The sequence below is a fragment of the Cervus elaphus genome, chromosome 25 (assembly GCF_910594005.1).
Source record: "Cervus elaphus chromosome 25, mCerEla1.1, whole genome shotgun sequence".
NCBI classification, from domain to species: domain Eukaryota; kingdom Metazoa; phylum Chordata; class Mammalia; order Artiodactyla; family Cervidae; genus Cervus; species Cervus elaphus.
This window is the reverse complement of record NC_057839.1, coordinates 41,827,870-41,853,128: the sequence shown is the minus strand read 5'-3', so window position 1 is coordinate 41,853,128 and position 25,259 is coordinate 41,827,870. Positions and strand designations below refer to the sequence as shown.

The following is a 25,259-nucleotide window of genomic DNA, read 5'->3' as shown; positions in this document are numbered from 1 at the left end:
AGGGAAGTCCCTCACCATCCTTACTATATGCCTCACACCCAGTCCAGGTCCAGATTTTCCTAATTCCAAGGGGCTAGCCAGCCAACCAGTCAGAGCTGCCTCAGAGCTGCCTCAGAGGTTGAAGACTCAACTCTGATCCACCCCCCTCCACTTCTTGCTGTGATATCCTTGGTTGAACTTCTCCCTGGACCCTCAATGCCATTATTCTCTCCATTCCATCCATATGGATTTGACTTTTAACTTTATGCACTTTTTCCCCAGGCTGTTTGGGAGCCTGGATCATGTATATCACAAGTGCTCAATTCCTATGTGTTGAATGTGTGTGTGAACCTGTTTCCAGTGGGTGTCCAGGCCATGACAGCCAGGGACTGAGGGCAGAGAAGGAAGAGGACTCACCAGTCCATGGCAGGCGCTGAGGGCTGCAGTCCCGACCCTGGTGCCCTGCTGCAGAACTGTGCCCCTGAGATGGCAGGGGGGGTCCGAGGAAGCCTCCATCTTCACATGGGAGAGGTTCCCGTATCTCCTCTCCACGATGTAGCTTTTGGAAAGTAATCCCTGATTGACCGTCAAGTTAAAGAACAAGTCCTTCTCCTCGTGTGAAATTCTATAGTACACCCGGTCCTCTAGGCCATCCAAATCTCTCTTTCTCCTGCTGCTGGAGACAGAATGGTGCAAGCCATAAGAGAGAAAATGCCCGCTCGCATCGACTTGGACAGGAGCCACCACGTGGTATTCTGGCAGGGCCTTGATAAAATGCTCTGGGGAAAAAAAAAGGAAACACAGAATAAGACTAAGAGATCCTTTCGACATGTACACACTGCTATCTTTAAAATGGATAACCAACAAGGTCTTACTGTGTATCACTGGGAACTCACCTCAGTGTTACGTGGCAGCCTGGAAGGGAGGGGTGTTTGGGGGAGAATGGATACATGTATATGTATGACTGAGTCCCTTTACCGTCCACCTGAAACTATCATAACACTGTTAATCGACTCTCCTCCAATATAAAATAAAAAGTTGGAAGAAAAAAAAAGACTAAGAGATCCCACTGAATCTATGGTTAAGACAAATATACTCCTGTTTGAACTTGGATTTTAGTTCAAAATCCTACTGTTGACCTGAAGTTTGGAGATCGTTTCCATGGTATGAACTCCATCCACATCAAGTTCCCTAAACAACTCAAATGGACCCAGGGCTCGCTCACAGATGACGGGTGACTGTGTAAGCTGACATCAAAACATAGCTCTGGATGTCAGATGTTTCACCTGAGACAGACTAAGACGAGAATTAATGCATGAGGAATATGGTTAGGAAAGTGGCGAGATCAGTATGGCAAACAGGAACATTTTAGGTCTAGAGCTCATTCATACAAATCACAGAACTTCACCATTTATCATAAGGAATCTAAATGCCTCTAAAATTTTCAGTTGAGTCATGTTGAAGGAAAAATGCAAAAGCATAGTACACCCACCAAGCTGACCCTGAAAAACCTTGCATAGTTACAGCATAAGTGTTCTGTAATGTAGCAATGAGTACATAAAAGAACTTGGATGTTTCTTTTTTATTTTTATAAAATATACAAAATAAAATGGTAGGTGAACATATTAGATTCAGAGGCATGGGGTCAAAATATAAAAATTTCCACTTTTTTCTTGGAGCACAGTTGCTTTCCAATGTTGTGTTAGTTTCTGCTCTACAGCAAAGTGAATCAGCTGTATGTATAGATATGATGCGGTACGTGTATATACAATGGAATATTACTCAGCCATAAGAAGGAACCAAACTGTGCCATTTGCAGAGATGGGGATGGATCTAAAGAAGTAAATCAAAAAGAGAAAAAGAAATAGTGTTTATTAACTCATATATGTGGAATCTAGAAAACTGCCACTTTAAAGATACAAGTTATGAACACTTCTTCCTTTCTTCCACACATCAGAATGAACACATCTTTTGAGTTCCTTAGGTTGAAATCCCTACCACTGCCTCTTCACTTTCCTATTTGATAAAAACAAGAAATCTATTATATCTAGTGGAGAGTAAGCAGCAGGTTCCACATTACAGACCACCTACTAAAGCAAGCCATTAGCCACTTGAGCTGATAAACTAATCTTTTGCTTCAGGTCAAAAAAGAGGGGGCGGTGGGGAAAGAAGAAAACAAAGGAGGGAGGGAGAGGGACTAGGAGAGACAAGGGGGGAAAAATTTACTTTTCTACTTCTACCTCCCAGCTGTCCCCCTGCACTTTGTAACTTGTATTACTTTGTTCAACTTATTTTCCCCAGCTAGAATGTCTCTGTGCTCTCTATCAAAATCTTATGTTTAACATCATCTTATGCTCTTTTAGCTTTCCTGGTGGCTCAGTGGTAAAGAACCCACCTGCAAATGCACAAGATGCAGATTCAATCCCTGGGTGGGGAAGATCCCCTGGAGAAGGAAATGGCAACCCACTCCAGTATCCTTGCCTGGGAAATTCCATGGACAGAGGAACCAGGTGGACTACAGTCCACGGGGTCACAAAAGAATCAGACACAACTGAGCAACTAAACAACAACAACAACATGGTTTTTTTTGTTTTTTTTAAATTTTTGGCCTCGCCCCAAGGCATATGGGAACTTAGTTCCCTGACTAGGGATTGAAACCATGCCCCTGCATTGGAAAGCAGAGTCTTAACCACTGGACCACCAAGGAAGTCCCATCTTATGCTTATTTTTCAAAGTTTCAACTCAAATCCTCCCTCTTCTTTCTCCCAAAGTCCTTAAAGTTCTCTCTCTGTTCTGAACCACCATGTCCTCACTTTCTATAGCTCCCAGAACAGCCTGATTCTACAGAGCCTTTTGTTTATTATATTACTGATTCCCAAACCCTTTAGAGGTGAGAATTTTGCATATCACAAGTGCCCAATTCATTTGTGTGCATGTAACACTGAACTATAGCTGACTATTCAAAGAACTGAACTTAATGGGGTACAACTATAAAAGAGAGCTTTTCTTTTTGCAGAAAACTCTCTTCAAACATACTTGTAGTTCATCTGTGCCTTGGATAAGTAAAATAAGAGAAAGATAAATACCATATGATCTTACTTATATATGGAACCTAAAAAACAAAGCAAATGAACAAACATAAGAGAACAGACACATAGATACAGAGACCAAACAGGTGGTTGTCAGAGGGGAAGGGGGAAGGGGATGAGTGAAATAGGTGAAGGAGATTAAGAGGTACAAGCTTCCAGTTACCAAATGAGTCATGGGGATGAAATACACAGTGTGGGGAATATAGTCAATAATACTGTCATATCTTTGTACAGTGACAGATGGTCACTAGACTCACCAGTGATCATTTTGAAATGTACAGAAATATTACTGAATCACTATGTTATGTACCTGAAACTAACAGAGGTCAATTATACTTCAAAAAAAGAAGGAAAGAAAGAAAGAAGGAAACATGAGACAGAACAGCTTTCACTCCTAGGTACTAACAAAGTCTCAGTTTTTAAGAGTAAAAAGTCCAGACTCCTTGCTTCTGACTGCAGTGACTAAGAGCACCAGAGTGCAGAGCAACACGAACAAACCTTAAAAACAGTCCTCAGTGAAAAGTAGGAATCAAAACAACTTAATACAGAGCCATTTACATTCAGGGAAAATTCACGCAAAAACAGTAATACAAAGTTTCCCAGGCCAGGACATACACAACAAACCAAAAAAATACATATGGAACCCATTATAACAGTTTTCTATGCGGAGGGCTAAGAGTGGAGAATGGGGACAAAAATGCATAAATAAACAAAACAAGAAAAGCATTTTGCACAAATTAATAATGAGAATGTACCATGAACTAGGAGTCAGATTGACTCAGGCCTCTGTACTGCCCATCTCCAAGGAATATCTGGACCTCTTAAGAATCAGAGCTTCACTGCCCTTTCACGTTCAGACCTCAGGAAAGGAATGGCCAGGTTGGCTGAGGTTGGATGTAGTCAGCTTCTCTAGTATTTCCCTCCTGTTGCTCTCTTCTTCTATGACTCAGAGTGATATCTCTGGTTCCCCCAGGGTTGAAGCATTGGAGAGCAGAATGGGATAGAAAAGTCTTATTCAACTGGGTACAACCATCAACTTGCAACGGTACCCCTGTATGCTGATTCCTCTCAAGAGAAGCTTATGTACCTTCGAGGACCTGTCTCTAAGGTACATCCAAAGAATTAAACATGACAGGTATAAAATAAAAGATTAACTTGCCTGAACCCCAGCACCTACTGCCCAAAGAATAGAAAAGCAAATACATTTACAGTTTTTTACCTAGTTACTTTTGATCTACTGGGTTTTTTAAGAGAGTCAGCATAAGCTGGCTGTGTAATAATATAATGATTACAATTATAGTAACCATTTAATGAACACTTGCTATAATTGTGCATGCGAGCATGTTCAGTTGTGTCCAATTCTTTGAGACTCCATGCATTGTAGACCACCAGGCTCCTCTGTCCATGGGATTTTCCAGGCAAGAATACTGGAGTGGGTTGCCATTTCATCCTCCAGGGGATCTTCCTGACCCAAGGATTGAACCCAAATCTCCTGCATTGCAAGCAGGTGCTTTACCACTGAGCCAGTAGGGAAGCACTTGCTACAATGGTGCTCATTTATTCCACACAAGACTGTGTCACAGATTCAGTTACTATCCTCATTTCATAGAAAAAGAAACAGAATCTAAGAGAGGTCACAGAGCCAATATACAACATACTTAGATTAAAATCTTGAGATTCCTATTTCAAAATCATGTTCTTAGCCTGCACACTTCATGTACACAAGCAGTTGCACTTGGCAGAGAGTACAGCAGAGTAGAGGCGAGAACACTGCCCCTGGGGACAATGATCTGGCAAGAAAAGAACTGGCTGACTTCTTTGAGAGGCCTCAAGTCACTCAGCAGTAAATAGAAAAAATAACTGCCTCTTTATCTGGTGAAGTAAGGGGAGATAAAATCACCTTCACCCTTGATTTTACTGCAAAAGAGGTGGCTAAGCCACAGCAGCCAATAGGTATGGATGGAATTAGGAGATTACCTAATGGAGTGTGTTTTATGTGGGCAGTCCAACTGCACTAGACTCATCTACACAATGGGAATAAAAATAATAGTATCTTGGGGTGGTTGTGGGGCTTCCCTGGTGGCTCAGAGGGTGAAGAATCCACCAGCAATGGGGAAGACCTGGGTTTGATCCCTGGGTTGGGAAGATCCCCTGGAGAAGGAAATGGCAACCCACTTCAGTATTCTCGCCTGGAGAATCCCATGGACAGAGGAGCCTGGTGGGCTACAGTCCACGGGGTCGCAAAGAGTCAGACACGACTGGGTGACTAAGCACAGCACACAGGGTGGCTGCGACAATTCAATGTATTAAAATACGTAATAGATTTAGAACAGTGCTTGACAGACAATGCTCACTATCTAAACACTAGCTACTCACTCTTGGTATTAACGATAGAGACTTGGCTACTAGGGACCCCTGAGGCCTTAAATATATGTAAGCTCCAAGCAGAGATGGGGAGAGGCCCAAGCTCATCTTGGCTTCCTCTCAGTGGGCGTTTAGTTTGGACGAGTAGTTAGCTATTGTCCTGGCCAATAGAAAGCAGAGCTCAGAAGGCATATGACAAGGATGGGGAAACAAGATGTCAAGGAATAAGAATAACTCCTACTTTTTTTTTTTTTTTACCAATTCTATTACCAAACGTGGCATTTAGAGTATACCAACTTGGTTTCATCTAATCCTCACAATTGTCTGGGATATTACTAACAGTGTTCCTTGTCTGAGCCTTCATTCCCACCTCTGTAAAAAGACAATAAAGAGGAGTGAGGATTCAGGCTGGGGCAACCTGACCCCAGAGCACACCCTCCTACCTTCTGCCCTCATTACTTAAGGGTCTACCACTGAGAGCCAGATGTCAAGGGGGTGGGGGGCATCAACAAGGCTGTGGATGGGACTGACACATGCCATAATCACAGCACAGTTTGCACTAGGATTGATGGGTGTAAAACACAAGTCACAAATACTTTGATTTGCCTTGTTTAAGATTATATTTGAAACAAGTTTAGATGATACTTCATGAGAAACTTTGGGGAAAGCCCGTTGTTATATGCACTTTTGAAAATACAAACCACCAACCGACCTTTTACCCTCTCTCAGAAAGAGAGAGATGAGAAATTATTGACCTGCCAGATTTTGTAAACTTTAAGTTAAATCTATACTTAGTCTTTATATTTATTTCTATATGAGAGAACAATTGAATTTCTAAGACTCCTTCCTACAAAGGGCAAGGATATTACTTCCTGTAATAGTACAAAGTTTATTTTCATAATTTTCTTCCATGTGTTCTTATAATCTTTTGATTGTATTTTTATTATGGAAAACTACATACATGGAAAGGTTGTGGAGAATCATATTGATTCAAAACTTTGACTCAAAGTTGTAAAATACACCACAAGAAATTGAGTTTGCTCACCAGCCTTACGTTAACTAACCCACAGACAGTAAATGCTGATGAGAATGAAGACAAATCCCATATCAAAACTGTGAAGGCTCTTCTTACGTTAAGATCTGAAATCATTTCCTCTTTGCAGAAGTTATCTTTTGCAAATGGCATAAGCATATGATCATGACATTGGTCTTGAAACCCACTGTAGCTCTCCCTTGGTTCTGCACAAGCCCATGCAAGGGATGGGCTTCATGGAGTTGTCAGCAGCTAAAGGGATCATGGAAGGACCAGTGACCTGTAAACAGTAAAAGGTGTACGAAACCGAGGGGAGATTGTCAGCTGCAGAAGAGAGGCAGTGTGTTGTGTGCAAGATTAATATTTCCTGTGGTTCTGATGTTGAAGCTGAAACTCCAATACTTTGGCCAACTGATGTGAAGAGCTGACTCATTGGAAAACACCCTGATTCTGGGAAAGATTGAGGGCAGGAGGAGAAGGGGACGACAGAGGATAAGATGGCTGGATGGCATCACCGACTCAATGGACATGGGTTTGGGTGGACTCCGGGAGTTGGTGATGGACAGAGAGGCCTGGAGTGCTGCAGTTCATGAGGTCACAGAGTTAGACACAACTGAGCAACTGAACTGAACTGAATGGTTCTTATACTAGGTTGGGAGCCTTGTGGAGGTCATCACACACTCGTGTATATCACCACTGAGCACTGAGGGAAGAATATTAGGCAGAGATTGTCCAATCTACCTGTTTGCAGTCCTAGAAAGTACTGGGTTCATCTCCATGGTCCATTCTACTTCCCTTGTGGTACCATAGACAGGAAATTGCCTGCTAATTCAGGGGACACAGGAAGATCCCACTGGTCCTGTGCTCTGGAGCCTACAGGCTGCAACTACTGAAGCTCCGGTGCCCTAGAGCTTGTGCTTCTCAACAAGAGAAGCCACCACAAGGAGAAGCCCATGCACGCCAACAAAGAGTAGTCCCCGCTTGCAGCAAGTAGAGAAAGCCCAGGCAGTAAAAGAGTCCCAGTGCAGCCAAAAATAAATAAATAAATAAAATTATTAAAAAAAAAAAAAAACAATAAAATGTTGACTCTCCTGCCCTGCCCCTGAGAACTAGGAGGAACTTTAATAGTCATCAAGGTTCTGAGTCTGCCTCCCACTGTGGGACCTTGTGAGACTCCCCTCAACCTGCTGCTGGAGTGGCAGTTAGCAGGTGCTCAATAAATGCATGTTGACTGACTGACCAACCAGACCTCCCATTCCTCATCTGCAGAAATAAAAAGGATGGCAGACATGATATCTGAAGTAATTTCCAAGTTTAAAAGTTCAGAACTTGGGTGCAATCGAAAAATGTTGTCAGAGTGGAAATGGAACTCTTTAGAGATTGAGTAATTGTGAAGCAGCAGGCAGTAAGGCAAAGCCCTAATCTTCTTATTCCCAGAAAGCTTTAAAGATTTCCTTTTCAATGCAAATCAAATTTACAATAAGGTATCACCTCACACGGGTTGGAATGGTCATCATTAAAATATACAAATAACAATTGCTGGAGAGGACATGGAGAAAAAAGAACCTTCCTACACTGTTGCTGCAAATGTAAATTGGTGCAGCCACTATGGAAAACAGTATGCAGGTTCCTCAAAAAACTAAAAATAGAGTTGCCGTAAGATCCAGCAATGCCACTCCCGGGGATATATCCAGACAAAATTCTAATTTGAAAAGATACATGCACCCCTATGTTCGTAGCAGCATTACTCACAAGACACGGAAACAACCTACATGTCCATCGACAGATGAATGGATAAAGAAGTTGCGGGACACATATACAATGTCATACTGCATGCACGTGTGCTTAGTGGCTTGGTCGCAACTGACTCTTTGTGACCCCATGGACTGCAGCCCTCCAGGCTCCTCTGTCCATGGAATTTTCCAGGCAAGAATACTGGAATGGGTTGCTATTTCCTCCTCCAGGGTGTCTTCCTGACCCAGGGATCAAACCCGAATCTCCTGGGTCTCCTGCATCACAGACAGATTCTTTACCACTGAGCCATGGAGAAGCCCACATATATACAATGGAATATTACTCAGCTATAAAAAAAAGAATGAACTAATACCATTTGCAGCAACATGAATGGACCTAGAACGTATCATACTAAGTGAAGTAAGTCAGAAAACAAATATCATCTGGAAGCACTTATAGGTGGAACCTGGGCTTCCCATGTGGTTCAGTAGTAAAGAATCCACCCACCAATGTGGGAGACAAGGGTTCGATCCCTGGGTCAGGAAGACGCCCTGGAGGAGGAAAGGGCAACTCACTCCAGTATTCTTGCCTGTATACTGCCATATAGAGAGTAGCCTGGCAGTCTACAGTCCATGGGGTCACAAAGAACTGGACACAACTGAGCAACTCACGCACATATGTGGAATCTAAAATATGACACAAATGCATCTATCTATGAAGCAGAAACAGACTCACAGACATAGAGAACAGACCCCAAAGAGGAATGGGGGGTGGGTGGATTGGCAGTTTGGGAGTAGCAGGTGTAAATTATTATATATAGAATGAATAAACAACAAGGTCGTACTGTATAGGACAGTGAGCTGTATTCAATATCCTGTGATAAACCATAATGGAAAAGAATGTATACGTATGTGGAATTGAATCACTTAGCTATACAGCAGAAATTAACACAACATGCATATCAACTATACTTCAATTAAACAAATTTTTTTAAAAAGAATTTCCTTTTCTATCTAGTTTACCTTCATTCTTATTCTCTCACTTATCTCCCTCTTTCTCTCTCTCTCTAAGTTCTAAATGGAAATCTTCTCAACAATGTCTCCTTTGCACCAAATGGGGATTACTTGTAAATCCACCAGTGAGTTGACTGAGAACAAATATTTTGGTGAAAAGACTTAAAAATCTGATTTTTTTTCCTGGTTTTATTTTATTTATTTTAAGCTATTACAAAATAATGATTATATTCCCCCGTGCTATACAATATACCCTTGTAGTTTATTTATTTTATACATAGTAGTTTGTTATCTCTTAACTCCCTACCCTTATCTTGCCCTACCCTCTTCTCTCTCCCCATTGGTAACCACTAATTCATACTCTATATTTGTGAGTCTGTTTCTGTTTTGTTATATTCAATCATTTTATTTTTTAGATTCCACATATAAGTGATATCATATGATGTTTTCTATGTCTGATTTATTTCACTAAGCAAAATGTCCTCTAGGTCCCTCCACATTGCTGTAAATGGCAAAATTTCATTCTTTTTATGGCTGCGTGGTATTCCATTGTTTATATGTACCATGTCTTTATCCATTCACCTACTGATGGACACTTAGGTTTCTTACATATCTCGGCTGTTATAAATAGTATTGCTATGAACACTGGGATACATGTATCTTTTTGAGTTAGTGTTTTCATTTTCTTCCAATATTTTCCCAGGAGTGGAATTCCTAGATCATGTGGTAGTTTTATTTTTATTTTTTTGAGAAATCTCCATACCGTTTTCCACAGTGGCTGTACCAATTTATGTTACTTCTAACAGTATACAAGGATTCCCTTTTCTCCACATCCTAACCAACATTTATGACTTGCTGATTTTATGATGATAGCTGTTCCGAAAGGTGTGAAGTGACGTCTCATCGCAGTTTTGGTGTGCATTCCTCTGATGATCTGGGATATTGAGCATCTTTTTATGTGCCTGTTGGCCATCTACATCTTTCTTAGAAAAAACATATATCCAAGCCTTCTGCCCATTTTTTGGTTGTTTGTTTTGTTTTTTTTTATATTGAGTAATATTTATATGCATATATATTTGGATTTTAACCCCTTATCAGTTATAGCATTTGCAAATATTTTCTCTCATTCAGTCAATTGTCTTTCATTTTGTTGATGCCTTCCTTTGCTGTGCAAAAGCTTTTAAGTTTAATCAGGTCTCATTTGTTTTCTTTTGCTTTTGTTTCTTTTGCCTTAGGAGACATATCTGAAAAAAATATTTTATGATTTATGTCAAAGAGTGTTCTGCCTATGTTCTCTTCTAGAAGTTGAATGGTTTCAAATCTGACATTTAGGTCTTCAACTAAAATCAAAATAGGTTTTGGAAATTATTTTTAAAATCTAAATATCTATGCATCACCAATAAGCTCAGAGTACTGCACAGCTCTTTTTTGGTATCAACCCCTCTCAGCACATAACCCTCAAGGTGACTTATCTCTCGCATTCCAGAGAGGAGAAAGCAAGTCCCAGTGGAGTCTGCTCCACGCGGAGCTGAATTCACTTACAAAGAAGATGTGGCGCAAGCAGAGCTGAAAACCAGTACAGGAGAGTGTGTGTTTTTGAACCAAACCATCTCCAAATGCCCTGGGAAGTGCTCGCAAGCTTTGTTTGTGCTGCCAGCAAAAGAGACTTTTCACAAAAGGGCTGTTTTTCAAAGGACAACAAACACTGCTATTTTAAACTTGGGGGTGGGAGATCTATCAGGACCTGGACCGTTTACACAAGCGAGTGCTGGCTGACTGACATCTCACCCCAGTGTCTGCAGCTCCGGCTTCCAAGGAAAGCAAAGGGTCCCGCTTCTGATGGCTCTGGGAGTCAGCATATGAGCTCTCCATCTGTAGCTGAACTTTGCAACGTAGGCAGAAATCCTCAACAAGGTCAGGCTGGTGATGTTTACCACCCAAGTGGTCTTGGGGATTAAAGGGGGCCAGGAAGCTATGGAAGACTTGAGCACAGTCAGCAGACACAGGACTTAACGGAAACTAACCCCCATGCTCTGCGCGCGCGCACGCGTGTGTGTGTGTGTGTGTGTGTGTGTGTGTTTTCCCTATTATTGCTCTAGGACAATGCTGCTTGACTGTTAAGAAGCCAGCTGCTGGAGTCAGGCTACCTGGGTTTACAGCCTCACTCCACCATAGCTAAGCCCATAAACTCCCCAGGTTTCAGCTTCCTTGTATGTAAAGTAGAGGCAGTAACAACAGTGCCTGCACCCAGGAGGCTGTTGTCAGCAGTCAAGAGGCCAACACACCAGAGCGCTCCCACGTCCAACCACACTGGCCATGGCTGCTGCCATGACTGTTGGCTCTCAGAAGCCCAACAAACTGCCCGCCAAACAGGAATGTGTGTCTGGCCCTTGCAAAGCCAATGAAAAGGCAGAGACGACAACACCATCATGCTCAGGGTGTTAGATTTTAAAAACATGTAATAATAATAATGACAAGGAGTATAATCACCAATTTCCATCACAACTCCAGTGCTTTTTCTCACATTATAGAGATTCATGAAATTCTGGAAGAGAAGCAGCCAGCGGCGATCAGCAAGACAGAACAGGGAAAGGTGAGCCCCTACGGTAGGAAAATTTCTCTAAAAGGGCTGTTATTTTTACAACACAGCCCTAAATCTTTCCAGGAAAGGAAAACACAGCCAAGCTCACTCAGCAGGGGGGCGGAATCGCATTTCCCCTTCCCTCACCAGAAGTTTCAAACTAACTAGAAAAGTGACAATGACTGCCAGTGGCCGGCCGGTTGGAAATTTTATTTAAAAAAAAAAAATCATTTTCCGTGTTCAGAGTCTGAAAAATAGGGATTGAAACAGTGCAGTGTTCAGAGGAGAAAGAGGCGGTGAGGGGTTACTAGCTAACTCTATAGAGTTTTCGCAGCAGCATCCTTAGTGTACAAGAGACCCGACCTTCGGTTTCGTAAGAAGTAAGGACTCGACACGTTAAGCACTGAATTCCGAGATGCCCAGAGTTACCCAGCTCCCAGCCCAGATTTCTTTGCAACTCAGCCAAACGGCTTTGCGGAGTTCAGCTGAGTGGGGGAAGGGAAAAAAAGAGCAACCAACTTTGCACGCGTCTTACCCTGCGGTTTTCGAAGGAAATAAGGAAAAGTCACTAACCTTGCCTCTTGTCTGGGAAGAGCACCGGGCCCGGCTGAGGTTGTCGCCCATAGCAAAGGGCCCCCAGGTTCAGGAGCTGAGCCACCACGGAGAGCTTTGCAAGCCAGCTCCTCTGGGCACATGGCATGATTCAGTCGTTGGGGAGAAGAAAAATCAACAAGTTTTAGCTCTCAGCTCAAGAAATCAAGTCCTCGCCCGTGGCCGAGCAAGAAGATGCAGGGGTGCATGGTCCAGGAGTGGGGAGAGGGAGGCTGCAAGGCTGCCCGCGATCTCCCTTTGCTTTTTTTTTTTTTTTTTAAGCAGAAAGGGGCTAGTTACCTTTCCGTCCCCTCCCTCCTCCTGAAAGGGGAGTGATTGAGCTGACAGCGTCTGCTTTCCGCGGGCTGTGGAATGGGTCGGAGCGTGAGGGCGCAGCCCACCCCCGATCCCCACCCCTCTGCCTTGGGCGCCCGGCCTCCTCCAAGCCAGCCCCGCGCATCTTCCTCCGGGACTCCCACCCCCGCGCTCCGCCGCCCCGCCCAGAGCCCGGCCGAGCCGGCCAAATAGGGGAGCTCAGAGAGAGTCACCCTGGGCGGGACCGCGAGTGAGAGGCCCCCAGGCCAGTCCCTCATACACGAGGAAAACATTGAGGGCAGAGATGGGGTAGAGGGGACCCCATTCCCCGACCCTCCTCAGCTCAGTGCTGCCCCCTCTCCACCCTTTCTCCTCCCCGTTCTGAACTTTTCCTACCTCTACCAAGCCTCCTCTGCCGGCTCTCTGTCTCCAAGATTCTCTTCCAGGGCCGGCTAGGGCTTCCCTTTCAAAAGAGTAACAAGCAGTTTTTCCCTTTGCCAGGTTACACGAAGGGAAATGGTGTGTTCACATGCCAGGGAGACCCTGGACAAGAATCTGTGCCATGAGGTGATGGGACCAAAGGACCATGAACAGCTCTGAGGCTGCAGGTCTCTGCGGGGCTTTTCTAATCTTCCTAAGCCCACCTCCACTCACCCAAAAGGAAACCGGAAGAGGAGAGGAAGTCAGCCCCAGAAGGTGTCAAGGTGTTTCTCCAGTTTACCTGCACGGGCCACCAATGGAAGGCGAAACCATCCAGAGGCTCAAGCTTTACGTCAATGAGACTGTGGCAAACTAGGGTGCTTGCCAGGCATCCTGAGAATTTCCTGGGATAATCCACTCAAGATTTTGCACCTCAGGGCTGAAACAGGCCTCTTTAGTCCATCCAGGAGGAATTTGGCCCCATAGTGGTTCTCCGTGGCTTCCTGCCAACCCATATGTGTTCTGTGAGTGGAGTGGGTACCAACTCATCTAGCCTTGCCCAGGGCCAAGCAGTGAGCCAAGCACAGGTGATGCTCACAGACCTGGGGCGGGTGGTTTGAAGGACTTCAGACTGGATTCATACATACCACATGTCAAGGCATAGGTGTGAGATTCCTGTTATTGCCATTACAAATGCCCATAAGTTTGGCAACTTGAAACAATACAAATTTAGTGTCTTGCAGATCTGGAGGTCAGACGTCTGAGATGGGTCTTGCTGGGCCAAATCAAGGTTAACACAGCCGCATTCCTCACTGAAGGCTGTTTCCTTGCCTTTTCCAGGTTCTAGAGGCTGCCCACATTCCTTGGCTTATGTCCGTCTTCCCTCATTTTCAAAAACAGTAAGAGCCATTTGGATCTCTTAAGTTGCATCATCCTGACACTATCCCCTTTTCCTTCCTTTTCCATGTATAAGGACCTTGTGATTGCATTCTAGAGCCACCCAGCTCATCCAGGTTCATCTTTTTATGATAAAGTCAGCTGACTGTTGCTATTGTTCAGTCACTAAGTCACGTCTGACTCTTTGTGACCCCATGGACTGTACACCAGGCTCCTCTGTCCACCATCTCCGGAAGTTTGCTCAAATTCATGTCCATTGAGTCGTGATGCTATCTAACTATCTCATCCTCTGCCTCTGCCTTCTTATTTTGCCCACAATCTTTTCTAATGAGTCGGCTCTTTGCATCAGGTAGCCAAATGGAAGAACTTCGCATCAGTCCTTCTGATGAATATTCAGGATTGATTTCATTTAGGATTGACTGGCTTGATCTCCTTACAGCCCAAGTGACTCTCAAGAGAGTCAGCTGATTAGCAACTTTAATTCCATCTGCAACTTTTATCCTCCTTGCCATGCAACATTACATGTTATGTTGTGCTATCATAGATCAGTCATAGAACTGCTCTAAGCCTCTGTTCCTTTTATATAAATATTAGTTAAGAAGAGCATAACTTTAGTCCAAAGGAGATTCAGATAAGACATGCATGTCTAGTGAAATGTCATGAAGACCCAACAGAAAGGCAATTGCAAGGGTGTTGAAGAACCACTTTGGGCTAGAACTCTTTCTTTCCCTTTTGTCCTCTTCCCCTTCCCCTTGTCCTTCCCCTCCTCCTCTTCTTCCTCCTTCTGTTTCTTCTTCTTTTAATAGCAAGCAGAGTCTCACCTGAGGGTAAGAAAAAGAGTTTCCTACTGGCATTTAAAGGCCAGAGATGCTGCTAAACTGCCTGCAACACAAAGACTTCTCTCCACAACAAAGACTATGCCCATAGTGCTGAGGTTGAAATAACTTTTTCTAGATACATGTACAGCACTCAGAGTTCTTTTATACTCTTTGCCATCAAAAGAATTTTTGTTCTGGAGTAATGACTTACTGGATTTCACTTCCGAAGTTCACTTACAATGCTGTGTCAGTCTCAGGTGTACAACAGAGTGTTTCAGTCATACATACACCTATATTTATTATTTTTCAGTGTCTTTCCTATTTTTCTTTTTTCCTTCTTTTTCCCCAAGTGCTGTTGAAGAGACTTACATAATTGCACCTAGTGGTAACGACCAGTTCATCTCTCCAACTAGTTGGAGAGATACTATATTTTATATAATATCTCAGCACAGATATGCATCCTGCTGCTGTTCTAAGACCAAGTTCCTCTTACTCTCTCCAGAAATTATGAAATTCCTCCAAAGACTGCTGTTACCTCGGAGCAGAGGGAAGAATGAATCCTCCTCTTGTCAATGGGAAAAGGAAACAGATCCTTTTGGTGACCAAGGCTGTAGCAGCAAAAGAGCCCACAGTCTTTCCTGATGTGTCCTCTATAAAGAGAGCACAGCTGTGAAGCAGTTCATCGTCTCCTAAACATCCCATGACTGATGCGAATATGCTCCCACTGAAGAAAAACTACAAACACATACAAAATGCCAGTGTTATATAAGAGGTTGGGACAGCAAATATAGTATTTATCACACTCTGACTATCTACTGGGCATTGTCCTGTATCTGTATTACTTTATTTAATCTTCACAAAACCCCATTAGTTAGACACGTACTATTATTATCCTTGATTTGTAGATGAGAAAACAGACACTGAAAGGTTACATAACTTGCCTAGGATCACATCACTATGAAGTGGAAAATCAGGGTGAAGCAGTGAATGAAAAGACTTAGCCAAGATGCTAAGTAGAACCAAATATAGACCTATCTTACTTGCTCACAGTGTCTTCATCCACAAGGAGTGGAGGGACTAATACTGACGTTCAGACATCGTCACTGTGTGTCAGGTGGTGGTTCAGTTTGTAAGCAAAGTATTTTCCATGTAAAAATACAGATTGAGACAAAAGACTACAATGCCTCACAAAGAGTTCCCTCTGTTACACAGGCAAACAACAAAGTTCCTACTTCCCTTAAACAGTCATAACAAAGTTCATGCTTTCCTTTAAAACCTGTAGAAGAACAAGGGATGGCTGAAATTCAAGGAACATTAGCTCAAGGCATTTTTCACAGCTCTTATTAGCACTGGAAAGACGAAAGAAACTGACATAGACCAAGAAGACCAACTCTGACGTGGCCCCAAGAATCACAAATTAATACCACAGAAAGAGAATTAACATCTGTTAACCCTACCTCAATACCACCATCACCACCACTTCATAATGACAATCATGGTATCATGCTTTATAGTTTACAAGGTTCCTTTAGTAAGCCAAGTTAGAGGATGAAAGGGAGAAAAGTCTTCCTCTGAACTTTTCAAGCATAGTTAGACCTTAATTCTGCTTGGAAGTCAAAAAACAATGTCTTCAAAAATCATACATTTTAATATTGCTGTCACATGTACTATTTTCTTTTAAACCTTTCTGCAGTCCTTGAAAGAAGATGGGGATGGTATTTGAAACCCTGGGATTTGTCAGCTCACTTCTATTTTTCCACCTACTTGTAGTCAATGTATAATTGTATCAATAATCAGCACTGCCCATTCCCATCACCAAGAGAGCTTGTCTTCCTCACTCAGTTTGAAGCTCCTGGAACCTACTTGGCTTTGTATTAGATGAAGGCCATTGAACCATTCTTCAGACATTATAATTAATCCATTTGACTGAAGAAACAATGTCATGTCCATGCCTCTTTTAAAGCTATGGCTGAAAAGGCTATGGATCCCTGATTAATGAAACATATTATTGGCTGAAAGAAAACAGCACTTCTCAGAAAAAAAATTGTGTAGCTCTTGAATCAAAATGCTGCAGCCAATTGAATCTAAAGTTGGTTTGGAATCATCTTAAGCCTAATCAAAATGAAACGTAACAAGGGTTTACTATGGTTGATGGAAGGAGATCCACATAGGTCGTCGGCCAGAGGGAGCCCAGGTGAGGTAAGGGGGATATGGAGTAGCCTGGTGAAAGATATCAGAACCTCAGCAGTGTAAAAAGAGTATCCGTGTAGGATAGCTGGCCAGTGCATGTTTCAGAACCATGGCAGATGGAGAAGGACACCCACCTAAGAGCTGATGACCCAGCAGAGTGCTGAAATACTGGCAGGGTAGTGGGATGATGGTGGCAGCTGAGGCAGTGACTGGAGATTATTTAGATGCAGGGGGATTGATCAAATATGTTAACAGAACAAGGATAGTGGAAGTCAAGTTTCTCAGTGCCAGTGAAGAGAAGTAACCGTAAGAGGAAAGAGAAGAACAGAATGAACCCAGGAATGCTGTTTTGTAACTGAATCCATAGTTGGAACCCATACTTGTTGATGTCTGTATAGATGTATGCAGAAATAAAGATATGAATGTGTGAAAGTGTTATGTATATGTGTGTATGTATATATATATATATTCCCTAGGCCTGTCCATTTGAATATGTTGGAGCAACAACACCCCAAAAGCAATGAGCACATCTGATTGCTGCTGCTGCTGCTAAGTCGCTTCAGTCATGTCCGACTCTGTGCGACCCCATAGACGCAGCCCACCAGGCTCCTCTGCCCATGGGATTTTCCAGGCAAGAGTACTGGAGTGGGTTGCCATTGCCTTCTCTGAGTGCATCTGACACCCAGGTCTTAAATTCTAAAAATACCATTTTCCTCTAAAAAAACTAAGACTCCTTAAAGAAATGACTGATTTCAAAACTAAGACTTGGAAAAAACAGAAGATCGTCCTGAATTGTTCCCCAAAAAATTTATTGTTAAAGAACAAATAGAAACAGCCAACAACAACAAGGAAAGACTCAAAGAAAGATGAGGGCACATCAAAAAGAGAGAGAAGCTGGCATGAAACAGTGTCCACTAGTCAAATCTAAGAAAGTTTAAGCAGAAATACACAATAGTAATAAATTATTAGACATATAATAAAATAAGAACCTTGAACCCATTCCGATACAAATGATAAGTGAATAGAAAGAAAAGTCGATGAGGAATGGAAACTTTATATAATTTTATCTTACCTCCTCCCAAATATTTGCTATGAAGTACTCAAAGAGTAGACTGCAAAAGCCTAGCAGGTATCACCTTAATTGAGTTAACAAAGGAAGCAGAATCAGCAATGTGGAAAATCAAAGCTGTGCACAACCTGATAGGCATCAGTGAGAACATGACTTCTGTGAAATCTCTGCCAGAGATACATAGCCTGAATATAACAAGAAGGAAACATCAGACAAACCAAAATTGAGGGACAGTCTACAAAACAGCTGGCTTTTTATCTTCAAAAGGCCATGAAAGTCAAAGGAAAACTGGAAAACTCTTCTAGATTCAAGGAGATCAAAGAGATTTAACAAGTAAATTCAACACAGGAGTCTGAATAGGATCATTTGCTTACAAAAGACATTGTTGGATCAATTAGTGAAACTTGAAAAAGGACAGAGGATTGGATGGTAGTATTGTTTCATTTAATTTTCTGAATGTGATGTGGTTTTGTAGAAGAGCTTCCTTGTTTTTTAGAGGTATACCTTAAAGTATATGAAAGTGATAGGGCATCTAGCTGACAACTTCCTCACCAATAATTTAGAACACAAATTTTTTTAACTGTCGACTTTTCTGTAAGTTTGAGAATGATTCTAAATAAAAACATCAAATGTAACAGTCTATTCTCATTCTTTATAATAATTTAACACTTGGTGGACATGCTATAGAATTGGAAATTAGAGAAGCCTAACAGTGAGAAGTTAGATGACATCACCCTCTTGGCAGAAAGTGAAGAGGAACTAAAGAGCCTCTTGATGAAGGTGAAAGAGGAGAGTGAAAAAGCTGGCTTAAAACTCAACATTCAAAAAACTGAGATCATGGCATCCAGTCCCATCACTTCACGGCAAATAGATGAGGAAAAAATGAAAATATTGACAGACTACTTTCTTGGGCCCCAAAATCACTATGGATAGTGACTGCAACCATGAAATTAAAAGATGCTTGCTCCTTGAAAGAAAAGCTATGACAAATCTAGACAGCATATTAAAAAGTAGAGACATCACTTTGCCAACAAAGGTCCATCTAGTTAAAGCTATGGTTTTTCCAGTAGTCATGTATGGATGTGAGAGTTGGACTATAAAGAAGGCTGAAGAAAAAAAAAAAAAGAAGGCTGAGCACTGAATAATTGAAATAATTGATGCTTTCAAACTGCGGTGCTGGAGAAGACTCTTGAGAGTCCCTTGGACATCAAGGAGATCAAATCAACCAATCCTAAAGGAAATCAACCCTGAATTTTCATTGGAAGGACTGATGCTGAAGCTGAGCTCCAATATTTTGGCCACCTAATTCGAAAAGTGGACTCCATTGGAAAAGACCCTGATGTTGGGAAACATTGAGGTCATGAGGAGAAGGGGGCGACAGAGGATGAGATGGTTGGATGGCATCACTGATTCAATGGACATGAGTTTGAGCAAACTCTTGGAGAGAGTGAAGGACAGGGAAGCCTGGCATGCTGCAGTCCATGGAGTCACCAAGAATCAGACACAACTGAGTGCCTGAAAAACAAGCAAAAAAAGTAGCTGATTCAGTGCCCATGTATGATGGTCTCTGAGCACCCATGCAGACAGCTGTGAATGTTACTATTATCAGACAGGTATGTGTTGGTCCTGAGCCACACAGGCACCAGTCCCGTCTGTCACTCTGCCTTAAAGATTAAGTCTAATCAAAGAAGAGTGTGCTTATTGTTCCCAAGGAGAGGAAGAAATTAGGGATTGAATGTACCAGGGAACCTTTGAATACTACTACCTTAGCAAGAAGAGAATACCTCAATTATTCATTCAACAAATATTTATTGACTGCCTACCATATCCAGGCATTGAAAATATAGCAATGAAGGAAACAGAGACTCTTTCTTCATGCTGAAGTTAAGTTCTAGTTTGGGAATGTGTGAATCAGGGAGAAAGGAAATAAACAAACAGGTAAATATATAGTATGTAAGATAGTGGTCGGAGCAATGGAGAGCAATAAGCAGGCTAAAGAAGACAGGGAGTGATTGAGAGGGATGTATATCTGTTTTATATAAGGGGACCAAGAATGGCCTCTGTACCAAGATGATATTAAAAAAAACTTGAAAAAATTAGCTATCTGGCAGAAGAATATTCCAGGCCAAGGAAACAGTAACAGCAAAGATCCTCGGGGAAGACATAGGCTTGGAGGACATGGAAAATTGAGGCACGGGTGGTGTGGTTGGAGTGTGTGGGCAAGGGGAGGGTGATGGGAGAGGGGGAGAAGGGAAGACTTGAATGTCCCTAGTAGAGACTTTGAATTTTACCCTGAGCAAATTAAGAAGCCACTGCCAGTTTTGGATAGAAAAGTGATTTAGAATTTCCAAGGATCTCTTTGGTTGCTGGGTTGAGAGTAGCTCTAAGAAGGGAAAGGCAGGAGCGTGGAGAGCAGTTTGATTACTGAACTAACTCTGGTAAAAGATGAAGGTGAATTGCCTCAGGTGGTAGCAAAAGACATGGTGGGAATTACTCAGATGCTGAATTTATTTTGAAGGTAGAGCCAACAAGACTTTCTAATGAACTGGACGTATGGGACAAGAGAAAGAAAGAACTCAAGGATGACGCCAAGGCTCAGAATTGCCAATAACTGAGATGAGGAAGATGGAAGTTAGAACAGATTTGGTAGGGGGGGTGGGGAAATCAGAAGTTCAGTTGGAGACTTGTTAAGATGTCTCTTGAGACATTTGATATGAAATGTCAACAAGGGCATTGGATATACAAGTCTGGAGTTCAGAGACATTCAGATTGGGTGTACCTATGGACATCATATGTATATGCATATTACTGACCGCCATGAAGTAGAATGTGTGGATGTAGCAGAGAAGAAAAGAGGCATGAGGACTGTACCTTGGGTGCTGCTGTTGTGTGTTAGTCACTCAGTCATGTCTTTGTGACTCCATGGACTGTAGCCCGCTAGGCTCCTCTGTCCATGGAGTTCTGTAGGCAAGAATACTGGAGTAGGTTACCATTCCCTTCTCTAGGGGATCTTCCTGACCCAGGGACTGAACCCTGGTCTCCTGTAGTAAAGGCAGATTCTTTACTGTCTGGGCCACCAGAGAAGCTCTGGGTGCTGTAGACTAAATATTTGTGTCTCCTCAAAATTCATATGGTGAAATTCTAACCCCCAATGTGATAACATTAGGAGGTAAGGTCTTTGGGAGGTGATTTAGGTCATGAGTGTGGATCCCTCTTGAATAGGATTAGTGTCCTTATAAAAGAGCTCCCAGAGAGCCCCCTCACCCATCCACAATGTGAAAACCCAGCAAGAGGTGACTGTCTGTGAACCATCATATATGTCTCACCAGACACCAAATGTTCCATTGCCTTGATCTTGGACTTCCCAAGCTCTAGAACTGTGAGAAATAAATATCTCTTATTTATAAGCTACCCAATCTATGGTATTTTTGCTATAGCAGCCCTAATGGACTAAGACATTGATGTGGAAGGGGTGGTACTCCAACATTTAGAGTTCTAGGAAATAAAGAGGAATCAGCAAAGAAGAGTGGGGGATGACCAACAAGATAAGAAGAAAACCAAGAAAGTGTGATATCTTTGAAACCAAGATACCACAGTGATCCACTAGCTCAGACTGGAGGTAGGGACAGAAGAGGAGTCCTAGATCTATAAATTCACCTGCATGGAAGAAAAAGTGAAAGAAAGAGACCAAAGATTGCGTTTGTTCAGTTGAGAAACAATAACTCCATCTAATAATAAGCGCAGCCCAATTGATGTCTTTGAAATCTGACCAGATTAGAAATTTTGTCATGAAGAGTGGTGTCAGGAAGGGATGGGAGCACCAAGGAATGTCCACAACCCTAGCTCACCTCATTATTTATATTCTCTTAACACGTTGAGCCCAACCAGATCCTATGAGTGTCCTGGACTGAGGTCCTCATCAGAGGAGACCAGCTCAGTGTCCGTATCAATGTTCTTTGATCTCTTCCTGTAGCCTCCAAGAGCAGACCATCAGCTGTGCCCCCAGAAACTTTGAAGTGAGTAAATGAGATTAGTTCATGTAGCAATAGGATATATCATAATAGTACCTACTCTTTTGTTACCCTTTGTTGAGGTATAAATGACATACAATGAACTGAACATGTTTAAAGTGTACAGTTTCATGTGTTTGCATATATATATATATGTATATAAATACACACCTGTGAAACCATCACCACAATAAATTTTGACATATATGCGTGTGTGTGTGCAAGTGTGTGTATGGACATGTATGTGTGCATCTGTCAAACCAGAAGTTTCCTTTTGCTCCTTTGTACTCCCTTCCTCCGATCCATATTTGCATCACCCCCCGCCACAGGAAGTCAGTGTCCTGTTTTCCATCACTGGAGATTAGCATTTTCTAAAATTTGTATCTCCTTTTAAAAATATTTATTTATTTGGCTGCACCAGGTCTTAGTTGTGGTACACAGGATCTTTAGCTGCGACATGTAAACTCTTCATTGCGGCATATGGGATCTAATTCCTTGACCAGGGATCGACCCCAAGCCCTCTGCATTGGGAGCTTGGAGTCTTAGCCACTGGACCACCAGGAAAGTGCCTATACTCACTTTTATCTGTCTTCATTCACTCAGCATAATTACTTGCGTATTTTGTGTGCCAATACTCTTCCTTTTTACTTCTGCACAGTATTCTATCATATGGATCTACTGTAACTGGTCTGTTCATTCATCTTGTTACTGATTTCTCTGATAACCACTGAGGAAATGATGGCAAGAAAGCTTAGTTCCGAGCACTTAGTCTAAAATCAGGCAGATACATGCATAACATTAGTTTATGTTAAAAAAAAAAAAAACATTAGTTTATGTTAGAGGTCTTTCCTCACCATTTATGAAGTAAGGGCCCTAATTTCCATGGGCAGTATACATTTCTCCTCAGGATGAAGTGCCTTTAAAAGATGTACATCCAAATAATGAAAGCTCATCTTTGAAGTCGACCCTGGATTAAGTTGAAGAAGGAAATGACAATCTACTCCACTATTATTCTTGCCTGGAAAATTTCATGGACAGAGGAGCCTGGTGTGCCCCAGTCCATGGGGTCACAGAGTCAGACACAAGTGAGTGACTGATTGACTTCTGTGAGTGCTCACACAAGTGAGCACACTGGATTAAGATGAAAGATCTCTCAATGGTGTGATAGAGGGTTTCAACATAGTTTGCACATACTGCCAGATCCAGGGGGAGGTTACCTCCACAGCCACGGGATAACAAGTCTTTGCAACCTTTTGATTTTCCATAGCACAAAGTCAGACTCTCTGCTCTTGCAAAGCCCATGGGATGGCTGGCTGAGGGCAAGATGCCCTGCTAATACCTTTATCCACTTTGGCTCTCCAAATGATGTTGCCAGGGTCTTCTCCTTGGCAACAAGAAGGCTCTTGGTTCAGAGTCCCTCTGAGTGTTGCTGATAACACTGTTAGTTACTTGTTTTGCTGTCCTGCTAAATCTGTACCAAGTATCCTGTGAAAACCCCCAAAAGCAAAGAGTTGTATTAATTCAGTCATTGTTTCCTGTGTAAAGCAGTGGCCATGATCACATTAAGGTGCTGTGATTCATCTTTTGAAGGGGAGAGAGGTGATCTGTCTATGGTTAGACAGATGGAGCCTTTGAAACCCAAGGTGAGAAAATTTGGTACACAGGGTAAGTTTAATGAATACATGGCTTAGTGTGTAAAGTGGGCTTCCCAGGTGGCGCTAGTGGTAAGGAACCTGCCTTCCAATGCAGGAGACTCAGGTTTGATCCTTTGATCAGGAAGATCCCCTGGAGGAGGGCATGGCAACCCACTCCAGTATTCTTGCCTGAAGAATTCCCATGGACAGAGTAGCCTGGCAGGCTACAGTCCATGGGGCTGCAAAGAGTTGGACACAACTGAAGCAACTTAGTGCACATATACACACACACACGCACACAGAGAGTGTAAGACAAGCAAACACTTTTGAAAGACTTTCAGAAAGAACTGATGTTATCACATGATGAATTAGAAAGTGGCAACGAGCTGCATTTCACGCAGTGAGATTCAAGTTAATGAATCTTATGATTTGTTGTGATTGATTTTCCACTTGATTAAAAGCTGTAGGTACAGGGATGATGTTTTATTTATTTCTGCATTTTCCTCAAAGATAAAAATGGTAAATGAATATCTGATCAGAGGATGGATGTGTGGGTGGGTGACTCAGTGGAGAATATTCTGAGGAATGATCTGCCTTGAGGCTCATGGAAACACTCCTCTATTAAAAGCAGGTGATTGGGACTGACATATATACACTATTGATACTATGTATAAAATAGATAACTAAAGAGAACCTGCTGTATAGCACAGGGAACTCCACTCAATGTTCTGTGGAGACCTAAATGGGAAGGAAATCTAAAAAAGAGTGGATACATGTATATGTATTATTTAACTGATTAACTTTGCTATACAGCAGAAACTAACAACATTGTAAAGCAAGTACACGCCAATAAAAATTAATTCAATTTTTAATTCAATTCAATAAAAATTAATTCAATTAAAAAATAAAAAAAGAGTTGGCTTCCTGGGACTTCTCTGGCCATCTACTGGTTAAAACTCTGTGCTTCCATTGTAAGGGGTGTGGGTTTGATTGTTCCTGGTCTGGGAACTAAGCTCCAACAAACCACAGGGCACGACCCGAAAAAAGACTTGACTTCCTCTCCCTAACCCCACCTTACTTTGGGAAATAGATTCTGGTCTGAGTATTAGACTATCCACTCCTCTCTTTGCCCTCAGGAATAAATACTCTCCGTGTGTCTCCTAAAAGCAAAAGTAACTATTGAAATCACCAGTCACTGCAGCAAAGAGAGGTTTATTAATGTTGACACTTGCTCTGACAGCAAAAGCACTAGGTGTACCTCAGCAGAAGATGGGGTGTCGGCCACTTTTAACAGGACTGTGGCATATTAAGCACTGGACCCCCAGGGATGTCCCACTGTTAGGTAATGTTTAACCAAAAGTTCACAGGACAGGTCAGCATTTAAAAGTATTTCAGCTACCTTCATCTCTGACAAAGGTCAGATTTTTTTAAACTAGAATTTTTTTTAACTAGAAAGATATGTGGCTTAAGAAAGATATTGTAGAAACACTCCCAAACTTATACAAACAGGATGTAATATCAA

At 42.2% G+C, this 25,259-nt stretch overlaps 1 protein-coding gene across 3 annotated transcripts in view; it reads right to left on the bottom strand.

Annotated features, from left to right (window-relative positions):
- Positions 1-12,840, bottom strand: part of ADAMTS12 (ADAM metallopeptidase with thrombospondin type 1 motif 12) — a 378,754-nt gene extending 365,914 nt beyond the window's left edge. For all 3 annotated transcript variants that reach the window (XM_043887193.1, XM_043887192.1, XM_043887194.1), the window contains exons 1-2: positions 12,367-12,840; positions 397-758 (exon numbers count right to left, since the gene is read on the bottom strand). In XM_043887193.1, coding sequence (XP_043743128.1) covers positions 397-758; positions 12,367-12,493 — 489 coding nt within the window. In that variant the 5' untranslated portion in view covers positions 12,494-12,840. The remainder of the gene's footprint in view (positions 1-396; positions 759-12,366) is intronic.
- Between the last annotated feature and the right edge of the window lie 12,419 nt (positions 12,841-25,259).